Raw genomic sequence first — 18739 nt, forward strand, 5'->3', positions numbered from 1 at the left:
ATGGTTTTTGTGACAGCACTTGGGGACACATTCAAAGCGCAACACACCTGATGGTCCCAACCTCATTAAGAAGGCAAAAAACTCAACAAATGAACCCTGACAGGCACACCTGTGAGGGGAAACATGTCAGGTGACGACAGCATGAAGCTCACTGAGAGAAGGCCGAGGATTTGCAGCGCTGCCAACAAAGCAAAGGGTGGAATCTAAATTATAAGACATATTTAGAGTTATTGATCAAATCAATCCTTTGCTACATAATTCCATATATCTTGCTTCATATAGGTGATGTCTTTAGTTTGTACCTACAATGTAGAAAGTAGTAAAAAAAAGAAATTATATTTTGTGCTTGGGCTTTGAGGCCCACAAATGGCAAAATAAACACATAATTAAATGTGTAATTAATTAATTACAAATTAAAATTGAAATAATTAACTATATTAGTTATTACTATTCCATTAAAGTGTTTATTATTTATTAAATGCTTCAAATTTCTTTAAATGCCTTTGAATGATTTTACATTTTTATTAATTAATGACACTTTAAAAAAATATTTAATGATGTGGCTGTAGCTCAGGAGGTAGGGCAGGGCAGCTGCTGATCAGGAGGTTGGTGGTTCAATCCCTGGCTCCCACAGAGTGGACGAGTATCCCACAGCCAGCTTGGATAAATGCACCTCTTTCTAGATGATACCCATAGGTCAGGTGCTTTGCACACAACAAATACTTCACCTTAGAATGATGAATAAAATCCGATTTGTGAATATTGTAGTCGCAGTAACACATTGCACATTATGTGTAATATTTTATTAGGAGAAATCAGGTCAAAGTGTTGCCTTATAGGGGGCGACACTTCTTTTTCCATGAAAACAAGTTTGAACACTAACATGAACATTTTGCATGGATCCAATCTACTTAATATATGATCATCAATTACACAAACACTCCAACCACTTTCTGAACCAGCAAGGCTTCAGATGTCATCAGTGACATCACTCACCCTAATGAAGCAAGCCTCATGACGAAGAATCTTCATAAAAGACTTTCTGGTGACATGTTTTTTCTTAAGGAAGTACAGGAGAACTTCTGTCGTTTAAAAGATTACAGCGCTGGAACTCAGAGTGAAATCAGCCGTCTGTCTCACACAGAGGATGACCATCAGAGTGGGCTGTACAGTTTTATAAAACAAGAACAAACAAGTATTGTTATGATTGTCTTCTTCTGGGAAGCAAAGTGGCGGTCCTGCCGTCTCCCTGTGAATCTTCTCTCTCTGTTCACATCTGGCCTTGTCTCGTATCTGCTCTTTTCCTGGAATAAAACAGAAAACACCTCCCTGCCTATGTTTGATTAATATTATTGTACTGATTCTATTTATTATCTAAGTTCAGGATATTCTGAACCCTGATCCCTTGGCCCAGAAATAGCATCCTGACTTTTAAACGGTATAATGTGTAAGCATGCTGCAAAACCCTCTGCACTTCTACGTGTCAATCACAATAATTCAATTCACTCTTTAATGAGCACATAGCAATGTGTAAAAAAACAGCTTTATTTAATCATTTTATTCTTAATACTGGATTTCTCGACACATACCCCGAAGCCTCAGCACAGTCCGTTCCATCACTAACAAGAGTTATTGGCCAAATTTTGTGAATTTTACATTTTGGTTTGTATTTTTTTCCACTTCACAACAAAACATGCTAATTGTCCTGCAGTGTTCAGGATTTTATGTGCAACTGTTTGCAAAGATTTCTGGTTTTATTAAAACATAAACGTAGCAGTAATTTATAACAAGACTTCAATATAACTAAACAGCACAAGTTAAAGAACACAGTTCCTATTTACATTTATGAATATCTTCTTTTTAAAAAGTATATAATATAGCACATGTAAAGTATAACAAAAATGTGTAACAATTTTGTATTAAAATTTTTTTTTTCCTTTCTGTATTTCAACAACCAATGTTTTTACATGTAAAGGACATCAGACATTGAATAAAGTGAAATGAAACAATAAATCTTTTCATATTTTTCAATAACAGTTCACGAGTTTGCATTCTTGTCCTGGACCACGGCGTGGATCTTTCTTAAGTTCTGTCGGACTCTAACAAACTCCATCAGCTGGGATTCCTCTCGTACCTCCTCATCTTGTTTTTTCTCTCTCTAAGAGACAAAGAGAAGCACATAAAGCTTGTTACTGAAAATAAATGACAGCGAAAAAGTAACTTTTTCATGTCATAAAAAGGTCCTTTTTATGACATAATATGTTTATTATTTATGAAATACATTCTGCGTGAATGTATGCAAATGTTAAACGCATTGAGGCTCCTAGTAAGAAGTGCTTTAACTGAGTTCAGTCCATTTGCGTTTTGTGTTAATAATGTTCTTCATGATATCTGAAATCCACTCATTTTATCTACAGTCCTTCCTTAGTACAATTATGTTCAGTTTTATTTGTATAGTACCAAATCACAACAGCAGTAACCTCAGGGTGGTTTATATTGTCAGATAAATACCCTACAGTAGTCTTGGAGGAAATGGTCTTGAACCCTACTAGACACTGTTTATAATGGATGATCCAATTAAATGAAGGAACTTACTAAAAGTAGCTAAACCTTGTGCAACACTTTAAGTTTACTACCTCATGCTGTTTCTGCTGACGTCTGAGTAGGACTTTCTCCAGAGGAGTCCTACTATGTTGATCCTCATCCTGGTAACTCTGTTCCCTTTTCCTCCTCTCAAGCACCTGCTGAAGTTCTGATCTGCTGCTCAGAGCCAAACCCCTTTATCCATAAAGGAAGCAGAGAAAAACTGCAGTTAAGATGAGAATACTGTTGAAATGCTACCACACCTACCAGCGGAAGGTGTTACATCAAGAGGAGGTGGGACCTATGGAATCTTCATCACCTAAAATCTAGACTAACAAAGAAGCAACTATTATCACAACTGAAGACTGATGAGGTAAAACTCGAAAGCTACAGCAAGGAGGAGCCAGGATGTCAGGTAAAGGCCTACTGGTAAAATCAGACCCTACTGACTGATTTACCAAGACTATGTGAAGTACCAACTACTAGAAGATGTATATGCAGCACAGACAACTTCTACTGCAACCATCACTGAAACCAAATAACTTATCTAAAACCACTGAAATGCTTGGTTACAAGGACCCACAATGAGGAGGACCCTCCATGGAGAAGGATATGAGATGCCAAGATCAAGGCAACATGGGGAGAAATTCCAAAGCTAGCTATTGGAGCTGTAGAGCACTGCCAAGTAGACTCATATCCCTGGCTAGGACCATGAAGAGGTATACAATGGAGACAGAATTCAGGAAAGTCAAAGTCAGAGTAAACTTCATCATGTCATCTCTGCTATATCCAGTGCAGCATACAGAGAAGCAAGAAGACAAGGCTCCGGTTACATCAGTGGAAGAGGGCTAATAAATGGATATAAAAAGGAGTAAGAAAAACAAATATATGCTTAAGTCTTAGGGGATCAAGAGAAGTTACAATTTACAATTTACAGTTGCCAACTCTTTGAGCCACAATCGCCCAGATCGTGGCTCAAAGAGTTGGCAGTTCATCTTGTAATCGGAAGGTTGCCGGTTCGAGCCCTGGCTCGGACAGTCTCGGTCGTTGTGTCCTTGGGCAAGACACTTCATCTACCACCTACTGGTGTTGGCCAGAGGGGCCGATAGCGCAATATGGCAGCCTTGCTTCTGTCAGTCTGCCCCAGGGCAGCTGTGGCTACAACTGTAGCTGCCTCCACCAGTGTGTGAATGTGAGAGTGAATGAATAGTGGAATTGTAAAGCACTTTGAGGGTCTCAAAAAGCTCTATATAAATGCAATCCATTATTATTATTATGAACATGAGACACGGACCTTCACAATAAAATAGGAAACTCAACACACATGCAAAGACACAGACTCAGAGAGACGGGCTTTACACAGTGACATGACTACACTGGAAACAAGGGAACACACAGGCAGGGATAACAAGACACAGAACAGAGTCTGAGAAACATGAGGGGCAAAGGGAAGAAAACCAAAACACCGACAGCAATAATGTGGCAAATAAATAATAAACAATTCAACTCACTGGGTCGCAGACCATGACATAAACTTTATTATCTTTATTTTACTCCAAATCTAAAGGCTTTTCAAGTAAACAGTTTCAAGTTCAGTTCAAGTTGCAAGCCATCGGTGTAAAAGTCCAAGTCAGGTCAAAAGTCTTTTTTCTTTTCAGTCATATGACTCAAGTCCACACCTCTGGAACAAGATCCCAGCAGTCAACACAGGAAAATAAGGACAATAAGCTGGTGAAAGGAGGAAATAAAAGCCACTGACATCAATAGAATTAGAATAGAATAGAATTCAACTTTATTGTCATTGCACATGCACAGGTACAAGGCAACGAAATGCAGTTTGCATCATCCAGAAGTGCTTTAGCCATGATATAGATATATTATAATCAGTGTTGGTCAAGTTACTTGAAAAAAGTAATCAGTAACTAATTACTGATTACTTCCCCCAAAAAGTAATCCCGTTACTTTACTGATTACTTATTTTCAAAAGTAATTAATTACTTAGTTACTTTTTAAAAACACGATTTACAACCTGAATAGGTGATAAAGCGATTGATCTTACAGCCCAATTCTACTTTTTCTACATAATCCATCATACAAAATGTAATCAAATGGAAAAGTCCCTTTTAAAAACTTGTTTTATTAGTTTTAATCTTTTTTAATTTTATGCATCAAGCAAAAATTTAATTATATGCAACATTCTCTGACTGGAAGAAATTTGTTTAATATTTAAACCTATTTTCTGCACATTCCTGCACATAAAATAAAATATTTTTTGTGTGTTTACACTCACTCTTTCAAATAGATGCAAGTAAAACACAGCAGAAAATAAATAAAGTCAAAGACTAGCGGTCCTTTTGCTCTATTTTCACCTGTAAAGCAGGAGTGCGGCAGGCGGAGGTTTACCCTGGTGCAGGTGTGCCGCAGCGGTCAGTGGAAGAATCCGCGAGTTTCTCTGTGAGTTTCCCATTACGTGGTAGTGCACTCGGTGCTTGCTCGGAAGTTTAGGGGTTTTTTTGCTGTAAAAATAAGTTTTCTTCCCACGCACAATGGACACTAATGTTTTTGTCACTTTTTATGGAATCAAACTTAAAGTAAGGTCAGTACTTCCACGCTTTAAACGCTGCATGCTCATACTCTCTCCCGCACTTGATATATGAGCCATTGTTGATCTGCATACAGCTGTTGCCACGAACGTCGCACTCGCTTACGTCACTGTCATGAGACATTCTCGCAAAAAAAATCACGGTTTTAGTAACGCAGTAACGCAGCGTTCCTACGGGAAAGTAACTGTAATCTAATTACCGTTTTTGCAATAGTAATCCCTTACTTTTCTCGTTACTTGAAAAAAGTAATCAGATTACAGTAACGCGTTACTAACGCGTTACTGCCCATCTCTGATTATAATATATATTAGCAATAATATAGATATGTAAGTATATTACAGAAATGGGTCTATTATGGTATATTATAATGTACACAGTATGAAGGTATGTTATGAATATGCTATAACTATAAGTATGTACAGGCTGCGGTGAGTACAAGCTATGTACAGGCTATGAACAGGATATAAATATGAAAAACTATACAGAATATGAAATAAAAAAAACTATACAGAAATATGAGATATACAGGTTATAAACAGTTGTAGAATTAAAAATTATCGTATTTTACAGGATGATTATTTACACAGAATTATACAGTAGTGCAGTTAAGACGAGTGAGATATGTGGATAGTTTCTACAGAGGCTATATAAAGTGCTAGTGGTTGTGAGTGGTGGTTCAGTCCATGTTATTATTGTGTATTTGAGGGTACAGTTGTCCATTGTGTGTGTGTGTGTGTAGGTGGTTGTGGGTGTGTGTATGTTCAGTCCATGAGTTTAACGTGGGTCAGATGTCAGGAGGCAGAGTTCAGGAGTCTGACAGCTGTGGGGAAGAAGCTGTTCTGGTACCTGGTGGTCTTAGTCCGGAGGCTCCTGTAGCGCCTCCCAGGGCAGGAGGGTGAAGAGTCTATGTGATGGGTGACTGGGGTCTTTGATGATTTTCCCAGCCCTTTTCAGACACTGCTTCTTGTAGATGTCCTTTATGGCAGGAAGTGGTGCTCCGGCGATGCGTTGGGCAGTTTTCACAACCCTCTGCAACGGCTTCCGGTCCGAGGCAGAGCAGTTCCCGTACCAGACTGTTATACAGTTGGTCAGGATGCTCTCGATGGTGCAGCGATAGAAGTTCACCAGGATGTCTGAGGACAGGTGGTTCTTCCTCAGAGTCCTCAAGAAGAAGAGGCGCTGGTGAGCCTTCTTGACCAGCTTGGAGCAGTTGGTCGTCCAGATGAGATCCTCGGAGATGTGGACTCCCAGGAACTTGAAGCTGCTCACACGCTCCACAGCCGTCCCCTTAATGTGGATGGGTGGATGTGGGTCAGCATTCCTCCTGTAGTCCACGATGAGCTCCTTGGTCTTCTCAGTGTTAAGCAGCAGGTTGTTTCTGTCGCACCACTCAGCTAGAAGATCCACCTCCCTGTAGGCGGCCTCATCGTTGTCACTGATGAGGCCAATCACCGTGGTGTCATCTGCAAACTAAATGATGGTGTTAGAACCATCGGCAGGTCTGCAGTCATGGGTGAAGAGGGAGTAGAGGAAAGGGCTCATCACACAGCCTTGTGGTACACCGGTGTTCATTGTGATTGTAGATGAGCAGTGGTTATCCAGCCGGACATGTTGGGGGCGGTTGGTCAGGAAGTCCAGTAACCATTTGCACATGAGGGAGCTGATGCCCAGGTCTGTCAGTTTCCTGATGAGTTGTGAGGGGTGGATTGTATTGAATGCTGAACTGAAGTCTATAAACAGCATTCTGGCGTATGTGTTGTTGTTGTCCAGGTGTGAGAGGACAGAGTGCAGTGCGATGGAGACTGCATCCTCTGTGCTCCTGTTCTGGCGGTATGCGAATTGGTGGGGGTCCAGGGTGGGGGGCAGACAGGATTTGAAGTGTGCCAGGACCAGCTGCTCTAAGCACTTTGTGATGATGGGGGTGAGTGCTACTGGGCATAGTAATTGAGGCTAGATGGGTTGGAGTTTTTGGGTATCGGGATGATGGAGGTGGATCTGAAGCAGGCCGGTACCACAGCGTGGGCCAAAGACAGATTGAATATGTCTTTCAGCACTCCTGCAACCTCCCCAGAACACGCTCTGAGAACACGCCCGGGTATGCCATCAGGACCTGCAGCCTTTTGGACATTGATCCTGCTCAGCACCGCTCCTACATCGGTGGGGGAGAGAGTCAGAGGTTGGTGGTCTGGCGTCATGTCTGTTTTGGTTGTGGTTGTGGGGTTCCCTCACTCAAAACGAGCATAAAAGTTGTTGACCTCGTTGAGGAAGGAGACATCAGAGGATGTGGGGGAGGGTTTGGTGGTCCTATAGTCTGTAATGGTCTGGAGTCCTTGCCACATGCGTCGGGGGTTGGAGTTGGAGAAGTGTTCTTCTACCTTCTTTTTGTAATGGTGTTTGGCTTTTTGATACCCTTCTTTAGATTAGCCCTGGCTGTACTGTAGGCGTGTGCATCTCCTGACCTAAAGGCGGTGTTGCGGGCCTTCAGGAGGAGACGAACATCCCGGTTCATCCAAGGCTTCTGGTTGGGGTACATGGTGATCCGTTTCTGGGTGGTGACACTGTCTGTGGTTTTGGAGATGTACTCCAGTACAGATGAGGCGTACTGGTCCAGGTCTGTGTGGGTGAACGTATTCCAGTCTGTGTTTTTAAATCTGTCCTGGAGCACTGCGTCTGTCCCCTCTGGCCACACTTTAAGTGTCCTCACAGCAGGTTTCACACGTTGGATGGGTGGTGAATACCTAGGTGAGAGGAACAGGGAGAGATGGTCCGATTGTCCAATGTGGGGGAGGGGTGATGCTTTGTAGGCTCCAGCCAGGTTTGGAATAAACATGGTCTAAAGTCTTGTCTCCTCTGGTGTGGCAGGAGACATGTTGGTGGAATCTGGGGAGGACTGTCTTTAAGTTGGTGTGGTTGAAGTCGGCAGCAACAATAAAAGCAGCCTCGGGGTGTTTATTCTGGTGTTTGTTAATGGCTGCAGAAAGTTCTTTCATGGCCAACCTAGCATTAGCGTCAGGGGGGATATACACTTCAGTGAGTATGATAGAAGTGAGTTCTCTGGGGAGATAATAAGGTCTGCATTTGACCATTAAAAACTCCGCATTAGGTGAGCAGTGACTCTCAGTAGTAGTGGAGTTCATGCACCAAGCATTGTTAATATAAATGCACAAACCTCCACCTCTGGTCTTGCCGGAGTCATCTGCTAGCCTGACAGCTTGGTGTGTGTAGCGTCCTGCTAACTCAATAGCATTGTCCGTGCACCTGTTGTTCAACCATGTTTCGGTAAAAAACATGACATTTGAGTCCATAATCCGTCTGTTGTTAGTGATGGAGAGCCGTATCTCATCCATTTTGTTTGCCAGAGAACGGACATTGGCGAGGAAAATACTGGGTAAAGGCAGCCGGTGTGGTGTTAGCTTTAGCTTAGCCTGTAGCCCTCCGCACCTACCTCGCCTTTCTTTACGTTCTCGGTACCATCTGCGTGCACTTCCGCCTGGCTTGACGAAACCAAGATAACCTTGTATGGCTGCAAATAAAACAGGATCACTGGGGTTTATGTGACAACAGCTAAAAATAGCAAAAGCTAACAAAAATTTATGCAAATGTGAACTTCATTAGCTTCCTGCTCAGAAGACCAGGGTTCTACAGCTGGCATTTTCTTGTGACCACCTTTAACCAGCAATAAACCCTTACTAAGACAACACTAAGACAAACTAAGACAACAAACACGTACAGTTACCCAGAACACAATCTCTGAAACCTGCTGGGAAAACGGTCGCCCCATTTAAATCAACAATAGTGGGACTCACTAAGTCGAGAATCTAAAATAAGAAGCTAGAACTAACTTACATGTGCTGACAACATACAAAACCCCTCTCTCTGGAGAATTAACTTTTACTTGGTGCTTCCAAAAAGCATTCAAAGCTATGAACGAGCCCACATTTGTTACAAAGTTGGCTCAAAATTGACAACAAACAACAGAGACTGTACAGACAAAGCTTAGTTTATTTAACAAAGAAATTATGAACTATCACATGGGTAATGGTAGATATCAGTGGAAAAATGTCCCGAACAGATGATTGTAAAGATATGTGCAACATGTTGTAAGAAGTTGCCTGTAAAAACAGACTCGCCCTCAGGTGACCCTTGAAGAACAGGTGAAGACTTGCAATGTAATGTACTCCCACCTATAGTGTGGTGTAGCACTTTTCTAGTCTTACTGACCACTCGCAGTAATTTAGACTACAAGTCACATTTGTGTGTGATAAAAAATGATGAACAGACCGCATTAGAATCCATTCAAATGTTAGAAAATATTTTGTTTTCATATGGTACCTACTTCTTATGTGCCAGGAGCAGTTCCTTGTGGAGTGCATCGTGAGCCCTGGAAGCCTTCATGGGTTTTGAGTGCTCTACACAGGCGCCAGATTTGACTCCATTATCTGACACAGAAATGATAATTAAAAAAACAAAACAAAACAAAAAATGTCAAATGAGTAGCTCAAAGGAATGACAGATGAAAATATCTAAACTCGCTCTGCACATGCAAACAGAGTAAAAGCATTCTAGTGTTACTGTCCATTTCACTTACTGTTACCCAAGTGGCTGTGTCTGCAGTATGTTTACAGTTTATTAATAATGTGTGGTGAAGCAAGGTCTTATTAAGTATTCCTCAGCTTTTCTTAACCCTTAAAATATTTAATGCTTATTGGAAGCTCATTTATAGTAAATCGATTGTGAATTTAAAAATGAGACTCACTCTAAAACAATCTGCATGTTTGTTTGTATTTAAAGGTTCCACAATTTTCTGTGAAAACACAAATGTATGTATGTTGTATCCTAGTGCCTTACCTCAATACTTCTCACAGCAAATGTGAAAGGAAGTTTCACCTTGAATGAATGCAAGTGCATGAAGCTAAATATCTCATCCTCCTAAATATTAGAAGGTGATATTTGTGACTTTCCAGTGTGACTTGTTTTCTTTCATCTGGAAGTAACACTAAACCATACACCCCAGCTGTTCTCTCACTGCATCAAGTTTGTTGTAGTGGTCAGTTAAGTTATTCTGATAATGTAGTTTTGTAGTGGCTGAGCAAACATCTGATTCTTCACATCCAAAAATAATCAGGACCACAGACCAGAAGAGTTGCTCTGCTATAAAGCAATATTTATTTCAAATAAGCAGCATATGTACACTGTCCATGAATTCAAACTAAACTGAACATAAGAAATACAAAGATTAATCAATCATTCTTGTAAAGACCTAGCCCTCAGGATCTGAGGTCCATTTTGCTGAGGAAGGTTCCTAAGTTTGAAGAAGAAGTTCGGAAGCATCTGCACGGGGGCCGTAACAGAAGTTGTTTCAGTTCTCTTAATTGTAAGTAAAGGAGCTTTCTTTATTACCCCCTTAAGCGTGGGATATATTGGGAATATACTTTATGAAGGGAAAGGAGCAATTGTTACCAATCAGATCATCTGACCATTGCTGAAAACGATCAACAAAATTAAGAAAGTGGCCCATATCATGTAAATGTTAAAATTGCATTTTGCAGTAATACCATAACCTGCTAAAATGTTTTGATTTTTTAATCACAAATTGTTAAATCGAGTAAAAGAATTTCATTCTTGTTTAGTGGTTTCCTTGGAGAATGTAGATTTACATGAACTCTTCAAATTCAGATTATGTTGAAAGTGCATTCAGAGTTCTGCACAATTTAACTAGTAGGTTAATTAAAGTTTGTTGTGGTAGTGCAGTCAAAGGAGCTTGCAAAGAAAAGCGTCTGGACTTCTTTAAGTTACTTGAAGACGTTTCACCTCTCATCCGAGAGGCTTCTTCAGTTCTAAGGTCAAATGGTGGAGAGTCCCAGATATAACCCTAGTGGGAGTGTCCCCCCACAGAGGGACAAAAGGACCCCCTGATGATCCTCTAATCGCCTGAGCCAAGGTGTGGAACTGGGTGTGGGTCCCAATCAGCCAGAGTTTCGGGTGGGTTCATTGTGAAACCTGGCCCCACCTTATCATGCGAATTCCTGAGGTCAGATGGCCCAGGGTGTGAGTGGGCGTTAAGGCGTCTGGGAAGGGATCTCAAAACTGGATTATAGATGGCAGAGAGTTGGTGTCGTAAACCACCGCCTCTGTTCAAAGATGGTCGCTCACAGTGGACATAGATGGCTTCTTTCACTCCTCTTTCAAACCATCTGTCCTCTCTGTCCAAAATGTGAACATTGGCATCCTCGAAAGAGTGTCCTTTATCCTTAAGATGCAGATGGACAGCTGAATCTTGTCCTGTGGAGGTCGCTCTTCTGTGTTGTGCCATGCGCTTGTGAAGTGGCTGTTTGGTCTCTCCAATGTAGAGGTCTGGGCATTCCTCGCTGCACTGTACGGCATACACCACATTGTTAAGTCTGTGTTTTGGCGTTTTGTCTTTCGGGTGAACCAGTTTTTGTCTGAGTGTGTTGCTGGGTCTGAAGTACACCGGGATGTCATGCTTGGAGAAAACCCTCCTGAGTTTCTCTGATACACCGGCTACATAGGGGATGACAATGTTGTTGCGCCTGTCCTTCTTATCCTCCCTCGCTGGTGTCTGATCTTCTTTTCTGTGCCTCTTTGCTGACTTTAAAAATGCCCATGGAAAGCAAGGCTCTTGGCTCTTTCAAAGGAAGAGTACCCAGCCACTGGTACAGATATGTAGACGACACCTGGGTCAAAATCAAGACACAAGAAGTGGAATCCTTCACTGCGCACATCAACGCTGTGGATAAAAACATCAAGTTCACCAGGGAAGACACGAAGGATGACTGTTTGCCTTTCCTGGACTGCGCTGTGCACATTGAAGAGAATGGCAACCTCAACATCGAAGTTTACCGGAAGCCCACACACACGGACCAGTACCTCCTGTTTGACTCCCATCACCCTCTGGAACACAAACTTGGAGTAATTAGGACCCTACACCACCGGGCAGAACATGTTCCCTCTAAGCCTGAAGGGAAAAAGAAGGAACACACACATGTAAAGGAAGCACTCAAAACGTGCGGCTATCCTAAATGGGCGTTTTTAAAGTCAGCAAAGAGGCACAGAAAAGAAGATCAGACACCAGCGAGGGAGGATAAGAAGGACAGGCGCAACAACATTGTCATCCCCTATGTAGCCGGTGTATCAGAGAAACTCAGGAGGGTTTTCTCCAAGCATGACATCCCGGTGTACTTCAGACCCAGCAACACACTCAGACAAAAACTGGTTCACCCGAAAGACAAAACGCCAAAACACAGACTTAACAATGTGGTGTATGCCGTACAGTGCAGCAAGGAATGCCCAGACCTCTACATTGGAGAGACCAAACAGCCACTTCACAAGCGCATGGCACAACACAGAAGAGCGACCTCCACAGGACAAGACTCAGCTGTCCATCTGCATCTTAAGGATAAAGGACACTCTTTCGAGGATGCCAATGTTCACATTTTGGACAGAGAGGACAGATGGTTTGAAAGAGGAGTGAAAGAAGCCATCTATGTCCACTGTGAGCGACCATCTTTGAACAGAGGCGGTGGTTTACGACACCAACTCTCTGCCATCTATAATCCAGTTTTGAGATCCCTTCCCAGACGCCTTAACGCCCACTCACATCCTGGGCCATCTGACCTCAGGAATTCGCATGATAAGGTGGGGCCAGGTTTCACAATGAACCCACCTGAAACTCTGGCTGATTGGGACCCACACCCAGTTCCACACCTTGGCTCAGGCGATTAGAGGATCATCAGGGGGTCCTTTTGTCCCTCTGTGGGGGGACACTCCCACTAGGGTTATATCTGGGACTCTCCACCATTTGACCTTAGAACTGAAGAAGCCTCTCGGATGAGAGGTGAAACGTCTTCAAGTAACTTAAAGAAGTCCAGACGCTTTTCTTTGCAAGCTCCTTTGACTACGATGACCTGGATGACTGAGAACCTTCACAGACATATTGTGGTAGTGCAGTTTTAAGGATTATCATTTCCTCCCACAAAGGGAGGAAGTATGTAACCAGTTCTGTTTATCTGTTTTTTTAGCAGTCTAGTGTTCAGTTTTCAAGATATCATTTTCACGTTTTGTTTGATGGTAGATACTAACAGCTCAAGATTATTTAATTTAGTTGAAAAATGGGTCAAGGTCACACCAAATTTGAAAATCAGATCACCAAATATTTCATCTGTGACATTTGTGAGGTTTCCTCAAACACACTCTGTCAGTCTTGTTGCTGTTGAACAACAAAATGTTTAAAAATGTCGCAAGTTTACCTGTGATATTGCCATGCAGGAGGCGATTGTGAGAACAGCAAACAATTAACACCACACCGATGCTGTTCACAGGACAACAAGAGTAACGATCAGGAGCATCTAGTCTTCATTATCGTTCCCCTCGTACGTGTTATCAAGATTTCAGCGTTTTCACTTCACAACTAAAGTGTGCAGTTTACTTTGTGTGCACTAACATGGAGTCAAGTCAATTACTGCCACCTGTGGCCGAGTACCATAGCCTACAGCCAGATTAACTTGTGACACACATCTGCACCTGGCTCTGTCGCCACGTTTGAATTCGTTTCATGCACAGCACATTTGTAACTTTTAATTTTGACTGTTTTTGTGTCTTGCAAATAAACTTTTAAACTAAATAAAATGATATTATGTATTTATTTTTGACCTACAATAAGAAATGCCAAATTATATACACAAGTTTATAGAAATCGCCACTCCTGTTGTTCATCATGATTTTAATGTTTTTTACCATAACAAAGAAATACGTCTTGAACAAATAAATTACACATTAATACTTCATTAGTGTTATAACATCACATCCTGTAAGCATAGTCTGACTGTGTCTTGTCACTGGAAATGAACATTTTCACCCAATAAAGGTAATTCATCAACATGGCTGGAGAGAGTTGGTGGTTTAAAATGTCTAGTTTTTGGTAAATATCTGAATCTTACGACCAAAGTGGTCATCTGATGTAAAATGTATAGAAATCATACTTATATACCAACAAGGCAGTACATCACTGTCGCAACAGCGTTGGTTTATGGCTTTTCTGATAATACCTGGTGGGCTGGTCTTGAGTCAAAATGCCCGGGCCAATTTTTTGTCCCACTCCAGCTCGCCCTCCCACCCACTCTATGCTGGCTAGACGAAACAAAAAATCATTCATGTCTGTACATCTATCTAAAAGCACAAGTATACACTGCAATAGTTGTACAATCCTTTATCGACCAAGCATCATTTAAGCCACCTGGACTTATATGGTAATTTTGGCTGGAAAAAGACCAGAAATCATACTATAAATGAATGTGTTTGTCCCCTTTTTTCAGAATAAACCCAGCTTTCAATATCTGGCCTCATTTTATATTATTGTATTGTTATGATGGAAACACAGTTTAAATTCGAAAAAAAACCCCCAAAAAAACGGACTCTGTTTTTTCAGATTAATAGTTAAGTGGAAACAGGAACAAAATGCAACACAACATCAACTTTAAATGTGAACTATACTAAATATGTACAAAAACGATTTTGAGCCTACTCAGTTTTATAAATCTGTTTTTTGGTGCGTTGCCACTTCTCCACACCCGCCTCTCTGCTCCGTGCGTCATCAATTCTTACTTGTGATTGGACCGTTATTGCGTGTGCTTTCTAATGATGCACCATAAAGTTTCGTAAAGCTTGTCTTCTCGTCTTTCAGTAACCATTTGAAGTGTCTCTCTAGTCCAAATGGTCGAGGAGTTACGTTAGTATGAAGCGCACATGGTAAAACCTAAGCTGTGTTGACTTTTCTTTTTTCAGACAGCAGTAGCTTGTCAACACTGTGTGCTACCATAATACACCAAAGATCCCTGTAAAGCGCAGCTTCTCTTCTTTTTGAAACTTTTCGTATTCTCTTTCTAGCATAAACAATGACGGCGTTACAGATGTTTGAAAAGCGCTTGTAAAATGGGCCAGTCGGTGGGCCCATGGTCAATAAATTAATATCTGCACATCCTCTAAGAAGAGAAAATAGTTGTTAATTTGTTTGAGGGGCACCTCAATATCAGCTTTATTTTTAAATTTCAATTTGTGTCCTTCGTTGGGATATTTATATATTAAAGCTATTTGTATTGTTAGAGCTACTTTGGAATTACAATGAACATGTTACACTGGACATTAGGCACACAAAGAACTACAAAACACAGAAGCATGTGACCGATAATTGTATAGGAGTAATATTTAGACTTGGACAGTATTAATTACTTAAAATTAGTAACAGATAATCTCAAATAAAAATATTGTATAAAATAACAATAACAATACTGAAGGTAACACAACTGATCAACTGCAAGTGAAAAGTCACACAAACAATGACTATAAGGCTAAACACTGAGTACAAAGTCAGTCTGCCTTTACCTAACTTGTAACATCTACCAAATGTAGCCTAAATTCATCACAGAAGTTAAGGTCACATCAAACAAAAAGACAGTATTCACACCTAGTTATCAGCTACAAGTATCCAGAATATTTTGGTGTGCATGTACATAACAACGATGAACAACTAGAACATATTTGATTTAGGTTGGATTCACTCAGAAAATGAAAGCTATACACTTAAAAAAGTAAACTGTTGGATTAACAAGAAAAAACAATATGTACATCAGTTGCACACGATAAGTTTTGTTTAGTCAGCATTAATGTTCTGATTTATAGCTGCACAACTTTTACATGCTAAATGAACATGATTTTTATATTATATTTATTATGTTTTTCAGTCATTTACAGTTATCACATGTAAATATAACACAAAATGTTTGTTTATGTTTAACCTTTTTATGTTCAGTGTATTTAGTTATCTTATGTTAAACCAATATAATGACTACATTTTAATATTTATTATGTATATATGTGTGTATTTGTCTTGCTAATCTCAAATTACAGATAAATATTAGTTGGTCTACAGGCTCACATCTGCAGATGATAAATAAATTTTGTACATCATTTGGTTTAAATAAATATCTCTGAGATATTAATTCTAAACACTTTAAAAACAGCAAAGCAATGAACAAAAACATATGTCTTTAACCAGTTATCTGTATTTTCTCAGTATTGCAGAATTACAAAACTGGAATTATACTTAACACTGTAAGCATGTGACACACTTTTTTGAACTGTAATACAACACAGCACTGAGAAAACCTGCTGCTCTCGAGCAAGAAAAGCTACAACAGGAAAGTTACTAAATTGTCTCATAGCAAAGTAGTAAAGTGGAACGCAGCCCAAGACCAAGCTGCCAAAGTACCTCAAAAGTATCCTTCAGCTCAGGAGAGTATCCAGAGGTACAAGGTAAGTGTTCAATACTCCAAATAACAGCAGCAGCTATTGCACTGACAGTTTACTGTAACTAGTCAGTCACTGTCATTGTGTATAAACGGTGAAAGATGTAGGTCCAGCAAGAAGTGAGCAGTTTTCTAAATGCTGTGTGTGCTGTTTGTTGTCCCACAAACTGGAGTAGGCCCATTCTTGTCTATGGTGAACATGCAGCTAGCATGGAGCAAGCATTTAATTTGATTTAGTATATTTTCAGTGCTTGCAAACAGGATACACAACATTTGGATAACTGTTACACTACATCTGGGGTCTGTGTTGATGTTAATTTAGCTTTAAAAATGTAAATAATCTTAACTCACATTATATTTGAATATTTCTGATTTGATTCTCGCACCACTTGACATTGGTTAGCATTAGCTAACTGGTGCCTTACGTTGCTCCTGACCAGCCAACATACTAGTAAAAAAAATGTTACCACAGTAAAAGTTCTTATATATAAAGGGTCTCCCTCTTCTCATTGGTATTTTAGCTTTAAATTTGTATTTACCTGTAAAGTGTAAATCTCCAGACCACAATAAAGTTTCCAAACAATGGTGGACTGAGCTGCTGTCCAGGGGGCGGAGCTTCCAGAAAAAACGCATATATATGACAATTACAAGACTAAATTATGTTTAGATGAAAAATTTAAGTTAGTCATCTCAGATATATGATGTTGTTATATGCAGATTCAACAACCATGCCTATTGCATTTTTTTATATCTCTGGTGAGTTTTACAAAAAGGCAAACAGAATTAAGCGCTCTTTGACTTTGTCAAAAAGGATATTAAACTATTTATAACAAAAAATCAGTTTAATTAAAAGTGCGTGACATGGTTAACTGACAATATGTAGACAAGGGATTAAAATATGAATGTGGAGCAGTTGGTAAAACATATTAGACTCAGACATTAACAAGATGAAACTTATTTGTTAATGACGATAAACCACTGAAGCTCATTTACTTGCTAATGCAGCTGTTTCTGTATAAAGAGCCGGCAGCAGTCTGCTTTGTACACTGGTCTCCCATCAGTGAAAGACCCGAGGTTGTGACAGCTATGTTTGAGATGAAAGCTTTATTTTGGTACACTTATTTTGTCTCTTTTTCAGATTTGACAAGGTAAGCACATGAGTCGTATGTGTTGGGTACATATTACAGCAGAGATGAGAGACAGAAGGGCAGTTTAGGTGATTCTTGGTGCATGCAAATCACGATAAAGACTAGTACGCGTGAACCTAGACTGAAGTCACAGCTGCTGTTGCATGCCAAATAGCAACTTATAGGGCACAGGGAATGGGGATGACTGATTCAGTATCATGAAAAGCGAGACTTGAAATGTGAGTCCATAGCAGAAAGAGAAACAGTAGTGTGGAAACTGATAGCTAAAGTAGAAATGCATAATTGATGTTGTCACTGAGTAGGTGTATATGTAAATGCTTCACCCCAGTGCAGATAAGAAATGGTTACTTGACAGAGATTAAATGTAAAAATGATCATCTATCTCACTTACAAAACTACAAAATGTAGAAAGTAAAGATATGCTTCTTGCATAAGAAAAATGCAGACAAGAATTTACATTTTGTAATTTGCACTGATGTTGCTGTTATGTGTCATTAGTTTTCTATAAAACAGAATAACAATTACACATTCTGACACAGAAAGATATTCAATATGATACAGATAAAATATAACAGATGATATAAAGTCAGAAATGTGAAATGTGCAGATCTGCATCCAGGTATTCTATCAGGCGTGTCTAAGAAGCTGTTAAAATGAAAAAAATGTCATGTATGATGTGACAGTGGGACATAGTGCCAGCTCCATGCAGCTCTACGTAGTTTATATACAGCAGCCAAAGTAAAAGGGAAAGGATGCCGGATTTAGCCCTACCTTTGCTGCATTGTTCCTTCCTGAGAGCTTGTTGTTTGAGGACATCAGCCATAGTGTGGAGCTGACAGGCAGTGATACTGAGACTAGTGTCACTTGAGAGCCTTAAATGTGGCCCTCATTGTTCAGTGCCTCTTGGTTAGAAAGTGTTTGAGAAGTCGAACTGCGTTCGTGAAAACAGTGCTGTTGCATTTTTCAACTTATGACAAAGTATTCAAGACATTATTGGGGGACATTTGAAAAGATGTTGCTGCGTGCAAAAATTGTGCAACAGTGTTACAGTACAGTCCTGATCAAAAGTTTAGACCACATGCCT

At 40.2% G+C, this 18739-nt stretch overlaps 1 protein-coding gene across 1 annotated transcript; it reads right to left on the reverse strand.

Moving 5' to 3' along the window:
• Nucleotides 1-1845: 1845 nt before the first annotated feature.
• On the reverse strand, nt 1846-17101 carry LOC118455798 (actin-associated protein FAM107A). Its single transcript, XM_087839427.1, has 4 exons — nt 17047-17101; nt 9523-9625; nt 2637-2778; nt 1846-2158 (listed from the first exon to the last, which is right to left on the reverse strand). The coding sequence occupies exons 2-4, from the start codon at nt 9579-9581 to the stop codon at nt 2039-2041; spliced, it is 321 nt and encodes a 106-aa protein (XP_087695553.1). The 5' UTR covers nt 9582-9625; nt 17047-17101; the 3' UTR covers nt 1846-2038.
• Nucleotides 17102-18739: the final 1638 nt, after the last annotated feature.

The sequence above is a fragment of the Neolamprologus brichardi genome, chromosome 3 (assembly GCF_056152115.1).
Source record: "Neolamprologus brichardi isolate AB-2024 chromosome 3, ASM5615211v1, whole genome shotgun sequence".
NCBI lineage: Eukaryota > Metazoa > Chordata > Actinopteri > Cichliformes > Cichlidae > Neolamprologus > Neolamprologus brichardi.

Bases quoted from the DNA above. Each gene is read 5' to 3' on its own strand.
- LOC118455798 (XM_087839427.1), bottom strand. From the start codon at position 9,581: ATGAAGGCTTCCAGGGCTCACGATGCACTCCACAAGGAACTGCTCCTG. The intron at 2,779-9,522 runs GTAGGTACCATA...TTATGGATAAAG, and splicing joins CTGCTCCTGGCACATAAGAA to GGGTTTGGCTCTGAGCAGCA. The intron at 2,159-2,636 runs GTAGTAAACTTA...TTTGTCTCTTAG, and splicing joins GTCAGCAGAAACAGCATGAG to AGAGAGAAAAAACAAGATGA.